At 39.5% G+C, this 14235-nt stretch overlaps 1 protein-coding gene across 1 annotated transcript in view; it reads left to right on the forward strand.

The window, feature by feature from the left end:
- LOC143701965 (serine hydroxymethyltransferase, mitochondrial-like) overlaps window positions 1–7647 on the forward strand; it is a 46899-nt gene extending 39252 nt beyond the window's left edge. The window contains exons 8-12 of the mRNA XM_077195629.1: window positions 585–747; window positions 1458–1557; window positions 4257–4412; window positions 5410–5517; window positions 6803–7647. Of these exons, the coding sequence (XP_077051744.1) occupies window positions 585–747; window positions 1458–1557; window positions 4257–4412; window positions 5410–5517; window positions 6803–6930 (655 nt within the window). The 3' untranslated portion in view covers window positions 6931–7647. The remainder of the gene's footprint in view (window positions 1–584; window positions 748–1457; window positions 1558–4256; window positions 4413–5409; window positions 5518–6802) is intronic.
- The last annotated feature ends 6588 nt before the right edge of the window (window positions 7648–14235 follow it).

A 14235-nucleotide genomic window follows, 5' to 3' on the forward strand; every position in this document is an offset into this window, starting at 1 on the left:
TCTACTGTATTTTTATCAAAGAAATACAGCCTTGGTGAGCAGAATAGACTTATTTCTAATTTTAAGTAGTGTAACACTTTTATTGTCACATGATGATGAATTAAAATGGTCAAAGTTGAGCACTGCATTGTGGAATACAGTATCTCATGCAATCTGTGCAAAATGTAGTAGATAATCTGGATGTTGCATATTTACAGAACATACTGTGTATATACTACATACTACTATTTTGATCTTCATCATTAACTGTCTCCTTCTCTCGTGTGGCTCCTCCCCCTTTCCTGCGACCCCTCCTCTCGTGTGTCTCTTCCACATCTCACATGGCTCCTCCCCCTTTTGTGTGGCCCCTCCTCTCATGCGGCTCCTCCCCGTCTCACATGGCTCCTCCTCCTTTCATGTGGCCCATCCTCTCGTGTGTCTCTTCCACATTTCACATGGCTCCTCCCCCTTTTGTGTGGCCCCTCCTCTCATGTGGCTCCTCCCCGTCTCACATGGCTCCTCCTCCTTTCATGTGGCCCATCCTCTCGTGTGGCTCTTCCTCCTCTTGTGTGTCTCCTCCCACTCTCGTGTGGCTCCTCCCACAGGGCGGGGCTTATATTCTACCGAAAGGGCGTGCGCTCGCTGGATAAGAAGGGTAAAGAGATCATGTACAACCTGGAGGAGAAGGTCAACTTCTCTGTGTTCCCTTCGCTTCAGGGCGGCCCACACAATCATGCCATCGCTGGCGTCGCCGTGGCTCTCAAACAGGTACCATATATTTATTCTATATTCTATATTTCTCTTGCACAGGGCTCGTACAAGGTGCTTGAATTTGACGTTTAGAAATATGAGTCCTGGAAAAAACCTGAAAACAGCCATATTTATGAAAAGTTAACTGAATTATTGAAAGACAATATATGTGAAATTAACAATCTTAAACAATCTTTTCACACAAAATCTACCCGTCTGATATAGATATAGAGGCATTTCACATGGTTATGAGTGTGATATTGCTCATAAATATCCAGTATTTGATACATCATTCATTTATTTGTGAGAATAAATCAGTTAAACCATAAGGAAAACGATATCTTTGTCTTAGTATCCTTTCAATGGTTAAAGTTACCGCAGTCATTGCATGTGCTGCACTTTATTTGTACTGTTTTGTTTTATTAGTTTATTTTTGTTGATCTGTTTACCTTTTTAGAATTTGAAAGATACTAAAGATATTGTCTGATAAGTGAGATCTCTGATTGAATTCTTTGAAAACCAAAAAGTTGCGCTTGAACAGTCCTGGAATTTCATTTTACAGTGTCTGTACGAACCCTGCTTGCAGTTTATTAACTGTTCATATTCTGAATTAATATCATTCTGTGTCTCCTATTCCGTCTCATGTTCTTCTGAACAATAGCTTGTGCACTTGGGAACTCATTTATGGGTTTTGATAATGGATGGCTCTTCGTTCGCTCTCTCTCCAGGCCACGACGCCCATGTTTCGTGAGTACATCGCTCAGGTTCTGAAGAACTCCAAGGCCATGGCCGACGCGCTGCTAAAGAAGGGCTTCACACTCGTCTCCGGTGGGTTTTTACACTGAAGTCGAGCTTCTCTTCCAGGGGTCTGAAAATGACTTGTTTATCTGACTGTGTGAAGACTCATCGATCAAAAAATCATGTTGAAAAAGCTCCAGTTCTTCTCTATATCAGTGTCAGTGTTTCTGAACTCCTAAAACTTCTACAACTCCATTGTAGTCTTGAGTTTCTTCCGGGAATGAACACTTCACAATATTCCTCATTATAATAATTAATGTGCAGTATAAAGGGGCGGGGCCTGGTGGAGTTAGTTAGTAGTGTGTTAAACTGGTGGTTATGGTAAGGGGTGGGACATTTCCCAGACATGCTCAAAGTTCTCGACCAATCACAACACACTGCTCCAGCCGACCAATGAGAACACAGTGGTGTCAAATTTCACATTTTTGTTATACTGTTATATGTGCTCAACAGCGGATGAAGAAGAAGAAAACTAACTGATACAATAAGTGTCTTCGTACCTTCGGTTCTTGGCCACTATATATTAAAATGAGTTTGTTTTTATTAGTAATGTGAAATTGATCACTTACAGTCCCCCTGTCAATAATTGTATCCCTTAAAACTCATCTTCAATCACCAAAATGACATATTTAAATGTTTTTTCCTTTAAAAAATGTCTTCATGCCTTAAAATATCTTGAATGTAACTCGACACCCTTGCCTCATTTAGTATTCGGAGTTCTATGAATATGCAAATGAGCCCCGCCTCCACTCACTCACTCACTCAGAGATCCACTGGTTGACGATCACACGTTGATCTGATTGGTTACAAGGTAGTTTGTGACGTCAGAAACACCAGCGATTTCAAAGCGTGTTTTTGAGACTGTCTTTGGTTCACTGCAGTTTTAAGGAGAAAATACTCAGCAATGCTGTCGACTTATGAATTTACACATGGTTTGTCTTAAAGCGTATTAAAAACACCACATAGACACATAAACAACATTAAAAGCTGGATTTTCACCACGGGGGGACTGACTCATTTAGACTCTTCCACCTATAGCAAATGAGTTCATTTATTTAGCCCTTTCCTCAGTTTAATAATTGTTTCTGATGTTTATTATTCACAGTCTTCAGCTGCTAATTTCCTCATTATAAGCAGCAGCATTTCACAGAAACACTCTCTCAGTTCCAGGTGAAGCCAAATCACTTTTATTGAAGAATAAACCAGCAGAACGGATGTTTGACTGACTCTGTGTGAAGTGTTGAAGATTTTAATCGTGTTTAATTATGTGTTTGTGCGTTCGGGGCATGTGTGGTGAACATTAATGTTGTTCGTTCGGTGCGAACAGCCCTTCCTCCTGTGGTGAAAATCCAGCTTTTAATGTTGTTTATATGTCTATGTGGTGTTTTTAATACGCTTTAACACAAATCATGTGTAAGTTCATAAGTCGACAGCATTGCTGAGTATTTTCTGCTTAAAACTGCAGTGAACCAAAGACAGTCTCAAAAACACGCTTTGAAATCGCTGGTGTTTCTGACGTCACAAACTACCTTGTAACCAATCAGATCAACGTGTGATCGTCAACCAGTGGATCTCTGAGTGAGTGAATGGAGGCGGGGCTCATTTGCATATTCATAGAACCGCGCATACTAAATGAGGCAAGGGTGTCGAGTTACATTCAAGATATTTTAAGGTGTGAAAAAAACGTCTAAATATGTCAATTTGGTGATCAAAGATGTTTTTAAGGGATAAAGTGAGAGAGTTTTAAGGGATAAAATTATTGACTACCGGGGGAATGTGTGAAATCAAGCCGTGAATCAGCTGTAGTTTTTTCCGACACATATGCAAAACTAATTGAATGGCTGTATGTTTCTCTACACAGCTGTTCGCTCTTTATATCATCACACATGTTGTGTTGCTTCAGTTCTGTGTCTAAAGCAGCTGCAAATCATTTTCACCTTGTTTAATATTGACAGACGACGATCCAACGGTCGTTACACTCATGACATCAAAACTGAATCAGTTTGCACTAACAAACTAAACATTTCGAGGTTCTCAGAAGCAGAAGTCGTCATGGTTTAGTGAACTTCTATAAAGTATAATGGAAACTACAAGATAGCATTTTTATGACTTTACAAAAGAGGAAAAAATATTGAGAGATCGATTACGTTGGTCAAAAGAGAGAAATATGTCAGATTTACACTCACACTGCAGCGTTAACTAGTCTTCTGTCATTTAATGCCAAGATATCACACAAAGTATAACGCTATAAATGGACTTTGCATTTTTTTACAAATGAAAAACCTTGCAAATCAAGTCTCCTATATAATAATTGAAGTAAAATGGGTAATGAAAAGTTGATTTTTTTTTAATGACTTAGTCTTTGCACAATGGCTTTTTAAACACTGGGTCGGTTCTTCCCCCTATGTCACGCTTGACCTTTCACCCTGATTACGTAATGTCACATAGCGCATCACAGCTCGTGCAAGACCAGCATTAGTTGTTAAAGTATTTAAATGTGTATTTAGTTATAAATGTGCGCTGGTTTGTCTAGATCAGACTCTTATTCCTCGGCTGGATCGTGTCGAGACTTTGAAGCTGCACTGAAACTCACATTTGGACCTTCGACCCGTTGGACTCCATTGAAGTCACTATATTAATATTAATTCTGAAGTGAACTAATCCTTTAAGTGTCTATTGAAGCGACCCAAGAACTCTATTGACTGAGTGTTTGTGTTGTGCATGTTCAGGAGGAACCGATAATCATCTGGTTCTGGTGGATCTGAGGCCTCAGGGAATGGACGGAGCGCGTGCAGAACGAGTTCTGGAACTGGTGTCCATCACGGCCAACAAGAACACGTGTCCCGGAGACAAGAGCGCGCTCACGCCCGGCGGCCTTCGACTGGGTGAGAAACGCCACGCATGCTCAAATAAAGCACACACTAGCTGTGTTTACACTCAAAGTAACGGATTTAATATTGCATAAATCATGTGCGTATAAAGCAGCGTTTCCATCCCATGTGTTCAAGAGAACCAAAGCCGTCACAAAATATCAGTAATAAAAGACTGAAGTTTCAGCATTTGGGCCCTTTTTCCCTCCATCGTAAATGAGTTTGTGTCGAGCGTCAGACGAAACGCAATAAACGCTGTCATGTTCTGTAGCGTTCGGATGCTGGTGTTCGGGAACACACTCGTGTGTGTGAGACGCTTCTGGAGGGAATTAAACACAATCATTCTGATCACACGCTTCGAGAAACACCAAACCAACATTAGAGATGCTGCGACGCCATTGGCCCACTGGTTACTCCAGTTATCCAATCACAGCTGATGCTGAGGGAAAAGTCACACCTCAAGGGATTTATTTTAAATGTTATGTGCATCTTGCTTTTTCCATATAGTGTTTTTTTGTGCGATTATAACAAAATTTACATGAAAATAGGTGGATGGAAACGATGTTATATGAAATTACACCAGTAACTACTTTCACATTAGAAGGTTAATTTGTGTTTCACAGACACTGTGACATCAAAATGGATCATTGTTTTAATAATCTTGAATCAAATTAACTTCGTCTTCTCACATCAAGGGATTTATTCAGTAGATGTGTTTCCATCATAGTTAATGCGCATGTCTTCTTATTGGATAAAAATAGTATCCATTTCAATTTAGTGCATGAGTTTTTTATGCGCATTTTTAAGATTTTATGGGTTGTTTTTTTGCAATATTCCAAAATTCACATAAAATTAGGTGTATGGAAACATAGCAATTGAGTGCATGAGTTTTTTATGCGCATTTGTAAGATTTTATGCGCATCTTGGCATTTTTTTTATGCAATATCCCAAAATTCACATAAAATATAGGTGTATGGAATTGAGTGCCGTAATTCATCTTCTGGTGTCCCAGGAACCCCTGCGCTCACGTCACGCCAGTTCAAGGAATCAGACTTTCATCAGGTTGTGGATTTCATAGATCAGGGCATCAAGATCGCTCTGGACGTGAAGACCAAGACCAGTGAGTAAACCACTGGAAACCACATGAGTAAACCATACAGTGATTATCGTGCTCTATTGACTGTTTGCCTGACAACATTACATTGTTTTTTTTTCTACATTAAAAGAAAAAATACATGCAGGAAAACAGCTTTCTGTTCTGAAATTTTCTCTTACATTAACCCTTGTGCATCAATTAAAAAAACTTACAAATATATCAAAATATCAAATATATATATACAAAAATATCCATGTCAAAAAACGGTCTTGGAAGCACAGACTTAAATTTGGTCTCATTTTAAAGACCCTTGGCAATAATTGTTGAAGTAAAAAAAAATTAATAAGTGAAACTGAAAAAAAGTTATATAGGTTTAAGTTTATAAAAATGATTTATGAACATTATTTTATATTTTAAAATTCATATTTTATGAAATATGTTGTAACTCTAAACCCGCTAGAAAATCAAAGCCATAAATCTAAGTTATGTTCCCAATTTGAGGTTGATATCTTAAAAAATGAGCTTTCGGTGAGATTTAGCTTGGACGCAGTGACACATTTTCCCCATTAGATGCAGAAAAACTCACTGGGACAAACGGTGGTTGGGTTTGTGATTTTTCTCTCTCAAATATTACAAGCACACACACACACTTTTTAATTACACATATGCAAACCACACTCTGATATCCACACCAACACACCCACACAATTATCACTGCATAATTTATCCAATTGGCTCTATAATATACCGAAGCAGAAAACAGGGATAAAGCGAGTATTTGCTTTAAAGGCCAAACCTGAAAATATGACACAATCTGGTAATTTTTTTTAAAAATTAAAATTTTTAAGCCAACAAAGATTGCATAGTTTTATAGTTAAATGGCCCTGGGATTAAAAATTGCAGTTTCAATGGGGACATTTTTGTCCAAAGGGTCCTGATATGAACTATTTAGTGTTATTAACGCAAAGATTTTTTAAAGGAAATGAAGGTGAAATAGTAAAATTCTAATAAAAATACACACCTGTGCCAAATTTTATGTTAGCATAAACACAGGCAAAGTGATCAAAAAAACAAAACTGATGAAGACAGAAATGTCCATAAGGATGCTCAAGGGTTAAATCAAATATAATGATCGATTCATCACATGTTATTTATATGTCTGTGGTGTTTTTAATATGCTTTAAAATTCCGGTAAAAATAGACACCTGTGGATAAATGCATGCAGCTGGCATTAACACAGGCAAAATGATAAAAAATGAAAAAGACAATGTCCATAAGGAATGGTTAAAATTATTTATTTTTTTTATAGAAAAACTGTCTGATTTCAAGAGTTTCCTGCTGGAAGATGCAGAGACGGCATCTCGTATCGCTGATCTGCGTTCACGCGTCGAGGCTTTCGCCCGTCCCTTCCCGATGCCTGGATTCCACGACCATTAAACCGGGAGATCTGGGTAAAACGGAGCGGATCGAATCCCGTTAACACACACTTACGAAGAGGCCTGTTTTTCTTTATATTGTTTTTTTTTTTTTGTCTAGCTTTATGATCAATCACTACTTTATTAATCATTCACTGGAACTAAAAGTCTTAAATTGACTAGTAGTGCATGTAGGAAATCTCCCAATCCCATCAAACTGACTTGAACATGTAAGAGTGAAACACTCTGGACAGTATTTGACAATAGACAGTGTTTTGTTCCTTCGGGATGATGTTCGAAATCTTTATCTTCCATATCAAGTGAGGAACAAACAATTCTATAATAGACTAATGATGCTAAATGTTTACAGACTGTGATTCTCATTATTTTTCTTCTAAAAAGCTCAGAACAATTTTTTTACTCGAGTCTTAGTAGTTCTTCGGCCTATGGTAATGGAAGCTGTTTTTGTAAATGTACAGTAGTGTATGTAAAGACTGTGAACATCTGGAGTGTGTGTGTGTCGTTGTCGGATCTCATCCGAGCGTTTATGCCGCAGTTGTGAACAGATGATATTGATAAATACTTTCACGATGCACACGTCTACAATCTTCCACGTTCATTCTCCAGGATTCTGCCTGACAAACATTTTTATCACAACAAGATTCTTTGTAAATGGACAGATCTTTACAAATGATTTTCTAAAACGTCTAATCCCAATAAAATCAAGCCTGTAGAAAAATGCATCTCTTTTTGCTGATCGTGTGTGTGTGTGTGTGTGTGTGTGTGTGTGTGTGTGTGTGTGTGTGTGTGTGTGTGTGTGTGTGTGTGTGTGTGTGTGTGTGTGTGTGTGTGTGTGTGTGTGTGTGTGTGTGTGTGTGTGTGTGTGTGTGTGTGTGTGTGTGTGGGTGGGTGGGTGGGTGGGTGGGTGGAGATTATTGATCGACTCTGTTCTGATCACAGCAGTAGTTCTGGCCCGTCATCTTTAGTGGAATAATGTGTTTTGAGTCAGAAGATTATTCAGAAACATGCATTTAAAAATACAACTCGGAGTAAATATGACAGACTGAAAGAGCTGCTGCTTAATCAATGGATTAAAGTGAGCATTAAAACTCAGAACCTGTGGAGAGTTTGTTCACGTCAAGCAAACCCTAAAATCATAAGAAAGAAATAAGTAATTATATTTTGCATGTGAAGTTTACTTACAGATTTCAACACATAAACTCTTTAAATTAATTTAGTGTGGGATTTACTTTGAAACTGTTTTCACGCAAAAATTGCAAGTACATTTCATAAATAATAATGGAAACACTTTACAATAAGGTTTCATTTGTTAACATGAACTAACAATGAACAATTCTTCTACGGTATTTATTCATTTTAGTTAATTTCTACATTTACTAATACACTTTTTAATTCATAAGTTATATATGTTAACATTAGTTAATGCATTGTGTAAAAACAATGAACAATTGTATTTTTATGAACTAACATTGATAAATAACATTAATAAAGTTTTTTTTTTTTACCAAATATGGCATAATTGGTATCATAGTTCTCTGTATGACTGAATGAATCTATAATAAAATAATAATAATAACCAAAAGCTATTGGTAATTTTGGAATTTCATTATTAATTTGACCACATGGTGGCGGTGTCTTGAAACTTTGAGTAACTTCAGGGCATAGTGCTGATTACACATAATGTGTTCGTAAAAAAATATATTTTACAACTAAATTCAAAATTGTCAATGCCCAAAATTCGCCTCGGTATGCTGAGATATAGCCTTACGTCCATTTTTACGTTCTCTTCCTCAAATTAATTCGTGCATTATTCAAAAATGGTTCCGTTTATTAAAAAGCCAGCATGGTCTAAAAATGTCGTGAGCTAATTTTGCTGAAAATCAGACAAAACTGTTTAGGATGAGTTCGGAAAAAATCAAGATGGCGGATACATTTTCAGAGGTTGCAATCGAATCTTGAGTCAAGGAATCAGAAGAAAAAATAATTTCTTTCTAGCCCTTATGGATCAAAAATTATTAGCATAAACCACAGTGCAACTTTGAACAGTTGGTGGCGCTAGAGGGATCGAGTTAGAGACTCCAAAATTGCGGTGGTTCATGTTCAGACTGTCCTCTATCTGTGTGCCAAATTTAATTGTTTTCCCGCAAGTGTTTCTACTGGCTGCCATGTTTACTCTCAATCTGCGAACAAACGCATCATGAGTGAATCCCGCTGTCATCGGTTCGCGCCATTGGTCCGTGTCGGAGTGTGTGTTTGCGTTGTGATCTCGGAGATGAGCTGAGGTGTTCGGGAATCCTCTCTCCCTCCTTCTCCTCCTTCAGGCACAGACAGGCACTAATTTGACAATAAATCAGCGAGGGACTGATATACGACAGCGGTTGCAATTAATTGCGCGCGTTTATTTGGAGTGGCACGTCTGCGTTTGAACGCGTGTCATAATTAAAGCCCTGCAGGACCGTGATGTGGCGTTACGGAGTCGATGGCTTAAGTGGCGTTTTAGAGTCCCATTTAAACTCCAAACAATGGCTAATGTGCTGTAATCATCTCATAATAAAGTGTAAGTGTCTGTTATAGAGCAATAACAGTCCCGTGGAGAGATGAGGAAGAAGCTTCACTCATCAGTCAAGAGCCTGACAGACCCCAAAAAGAAGAACAGAACACACACACACACACTGCATTACTGTACTTACAGGAATAGTTCAGCTAGAAATTAATATTTGTTCAGCGTCCCTCATTACTTTTGAAAAGTGTCCATCAGTGCCAGTTAATGCGGGTTTGAAACATGAACGTTTGTTTCTGCCGTGTACGGAATAAAACACTAAAAAAGGAATTTCATTCTTTCATTTTTGATCATTTTGGGGTTTTTTGGTATCATATGAGCTAAATTTTTATCAGTCATTTTGCTTCATTCATCAGTTCAGTCTGTCTCTAAAGCTAATGGAAACAAGTTTACCTTTTATATTAAAGTCAGCATGAAAATCAAGTCTTTTCTTCTCTATTGTGCCGTATATATCAGAGTGAAACGCTTCTGGAACAAGAACAAAAGTGGGCGGGGCTTGATTGTGTCTGTGAGGAATTGATTGAATGGTGGTTTGCAATTGGCTGATCTCATGTGAGTGACACGTTTCCCCGTCCTCGTCATCAGAGAAGAGAAGAGATGCTGCAAGAGGAACTTATTCTGATTCAACATTATTAGCACAATAATGATGTGCACCAATAAATCATTTAGAATAAGCACTAATATTTCTTGAAAAAGTTGATTTCACGGTGACATTAAGTACAATTTAATATGGGAACTTCTTTGCTTTCACTGAAGTTTGCTTTTGTCTTGATACTTTTTATATTCTGCCTCAGGTCTGTGTACATTTCACAGCCATGCAAACACACAATTGTGTTTGTTTACACCTGAGCTGAACAAACGCACACATACACACACATATGTCTGGTGAACAGATTTTCACACTGAAGTCTCAGCTGTGACCAACAGCTCGAGGAAGCTGTTCTCACTTCACACTCTCAAACACACACTCACATTCACTCACAAATACACACACAAACACTTACTCACTGATACACACTCACAAACACACCCACTGACATTCACTCACACACACACACACACACAGGTGTGATGCAGAACACGGAGCTGAAGGCCAGAACTGATTGTGCTGCTTCTCTCGCCGTGTGTTTGTCATTTCATATATTGTCTTATTAAACAGGACCCTGTGGAAACAACCATTGATAATTAAAGGAGTAGTTCAGCCAAGAATGAAACTACAAAAAACTCCCTAACAGTGTCATATACCACTAGTCTATGAGACTTTATTCCAAAACTAAAGTCATAAAGTCTTACTGCGGCTCTCAGATCTGATTTGTATTGATCATGGTCTGATTTCACTGTAAATGATCTGTGTGAACATTCTGCTGAACGTCTGCTGAGGGTCTAAACGTCTACTGAACGTCTGCTGAATGTCTTCTAAACGTCTGCTGAAGGTCTGCTGAACGTCTGCTGAATGTCTTCTAAACGTCTGCTGAAGGTCTGCTAAACGTCTGCTCAACGTCTGCTGAACGTCTTCTAAATGTCTGCTGATCGTCTTCTAAACGTCTGCTAAACGTCTGCTCAACGTCTTCTAAACGTCTGCTGAAGGTCTGCTCAACGTCTGCTGAACATTTGCTCAACAACTGCTCAATGTCTTCTGATCATCTGCTCAACGTCTTCTGAACGTCTGCTGAACATCTGCTAAACGTCTTCTGAACGTGATCTAAACGTTTGTTGAACATCTGCACGTCTTCTAAACATCTGATGTACATCTGCTGAACTTCTGAACGTCTGCTGAACATCTGCTAAACGTCTGCTAAACGTCTGCTGAACATCTGCTAAACGTCTGCTGAACATCTGCTAAACGTTGGCTGAACATCTGCTCAACGTCTGCTGTACGTCTGCTCAATGCCTTCTAAACGTCTGCTGAATGTCTTCTGAACGTGAACTTAACGTCTGTTGGACATCTGCTCAACATCTTCTAAATGTCTGCTGAACATCTTCTAAACATCTGCTCAATGTTTTCTGACCGTCTGCTGAACAACTTCTAAACGTCTGCTGAACATCTGCTCAACGTCTGCTAAATGTCTGCTGAACATCTGCTCAACGTCTTCTGACCGTCTGCTGAACGTCTTCTGACCGTCTGTTCAACGTCTGCTGAACATCTGCTCAACGTCTTCTGAACATCTGCTCAACGTCTGCTAAACGTCTGCTGAACATCTGCTCAATGTCTTCTGACCGTCTGCTCAACGTCTTCTGACCGTCTGCTCAACGTCTTCTGACCGTCTGCTCAACGTCTTCTGACCGTCTGCTCAACATCTTCTGACCGTCTTCTAAACGTCTTTTGAACGTCTTCTAAACTTCTGCTCAACGTCTTCTGAACATCTGCTCAACGTCTGCTGAACATCTGCTCAACAGCTGCAGAACGTCTTCTGAACGTCTGCTAAACATTTACTGAACGTCTGCTGTACGTCTGCTGTACATCTGCTAAATGTCTGCTGTACATCTGCTAAACGTCTGCTGTACATCTGCTGAAAGTCTGCTGTACGTCTGCTGTATGTCTGTTGAACGTCTGCTAAACGTCTGCTGTACATCTGCTGTACGTCTGCTGTACATCTGCTGAACGTCTGCTGTACATCTGCTGTACGTCTGCTGAACGTCTGCTGTACATCTGCTAAACGTCTGATGTACGTCTGCTGAACGTCTGCTGTACGTCTGCTGTACGTCTGCTGTACATCTGCTAAACGTCTGCTGTACATCTGCTGTACGTCTGCTAAACGTATGCTGTATGTCTGTTGAACGTCTGCTAAACGACTGCTGTACATCTGCTGTATGTCTGCTGTACATCTGCTGAACGTCTGCTGTACATCTGCTGTACGTCTGCTAAACGTCTGCTGTACGTCTGCTGAACGTCTGCTGTACATCTGCTAATCGTCTGCTGTACATCTGCTGTACGTCTGCTAAACGTCTGCTGAACGTCTGCTGTACGTCTGCTGAACGTCTGCTGTACATCTGCTGTATGTCTGCTAAACATCTGCTGAACGTTTGCTGTACATCTGCTAAACGTATGCTGTACATCTGCTGTACGTCTGCTAAACGTCTGCTGTACGTCTGCTAAACGTCTGCTGTAGGTCTGTTGTACGTCTGCTAAACGTCTGCTGTACGTATGCTGTACGTCTGCTAAACGTCTGCTGTACGTATGCTGAACGTCTGCTGTACATCTGCTGTACGTCTGCTGAACGTCTGCTAAACGTCTGCTGTACGTCTGTTGTACGTCTGCTAAACGTCTGCTGTACGTCTGCTAAATGTCTGCTGTACGTCTGCTAAACGTCTGCTGTACGTCTGCTAAACGTCTGCTGTACGTCTGCTAAACGTCTGCTGTACGTCTGTTGTACATCTGCTAATCGTATGCTGTACGTCTGCTAAACGTCTGCTGTACGTCTGCTAAACGTCTGCTGTACGTCTGTTGTACGTCTGCTAAACGTCTGCTGTACGTCTGCTGTACGTCTGCTAAACGTCTGCTGTACGTATGCTGAACGTCTGCTGTACATCTGCTGTACGTCTGCTGAACGTCTGCTAAACGTCTGCTGTACGTCTGCTAAACGTCTGCTGTACGTCTGCTGTACATCTGCTGTACGTCTGCTGAACGTCTGCTGCACATCTGCTGTACGTCTGCTGAACGCCTGCTGTACGTCTGCTGTACGTATGCTGAACGTCTGCTGTAGGTCTGCTGTACGTATGCTGAACGTCTGCTGTACATCTGCTAAACGTATGCTGAACGTCAGCTGTACGCCTGCTGAACGCCTGCTGAACGTCTGCTGAACGTCTGCTAAACGTCTGCTCAATGTCTGCTGATGAAGAGAGAGTCAGAATGAAGTGAGGGTGAGTAACTGCATCACTGAATCTTCATTGTTTGCTGTTATTCCTTCAAAAACTGATTGTGATTTTCCTTTTATATCAGACGTAGTATCTAGTATTTCTAAATGCACAACCTCATCATTTTATTTCATACTGTTATTAGAATCACGTAGCAGTTACAAGTTATGATGAATGCAGGTAAGTCAAAAAAATGTCTAAAACTAGTTTTTCATTTGTATAACAGTTAAAGTTTTTCAGCATGTAATTGATATTTACATGCATCTCCAACACTGTTATATTGTCCAGAATCCATCAAGATGCTTGACTTTACAGTACAAAAGCATGATTTCAGCACAAAAACTATTTGCATTGAATATAGATATTAAAATGCAAGCTAATTTGCATATCTTGTTCCTAGATAGTTTTTTTTCTCTAAAAAACAAATTGACAGACATGTAGATCTTTTCAGTCACTACTTGTTTGTTTGTTGCATGATATTCCTGAAGGGTATTTATATGAACTGAATAGAGACTTATATTTGGATATTATGCAGCTTAAATAACAATGGTTAGGTGAATTAATGCATTGTTTAGTTCAAGTAATGGATGAGCATTTACTGCTGGTCATTAATCAATGTGATCTTCAGATGCTCACAAACACACGGCCGTCACTAGTCTCTGAACTCCTCAAGCTTGACTCTTTGTTTACAGCTCATGTGAATATTAGAGCAGAATATGCATTATTTATTTATTTATTGGGATTGTTTCTGTAGTTGTTTGTATTTGTATAGCGGGACGGTTTGCTCAGTGTGTGTTTGTGTGTTCGGCCTGTAGATGAATAGCGATACAAAAAATAACAAATGGAGGCGATGCAATCGTGACGGGTCACAGCGTCTTCCGCTTAGGTAAT

This window comes from Siphateles boraxobius, unplaced genomic scaffold (genome assembly GCF_051911475.1).
Source record: "Siphateles boraxobius isolate OS27281-9 unplaced genomic scaffold, OSU_SipBor_1 331, whole genome shotgun sequence".
NCBI classification, from domain to species: domain Eukaryota; kingdom Metazoa; phylum Chordata; class Actinopteri; order Cypriniformes; family Leuciscidae; genus Siphateles; species Siphateles boraxobius.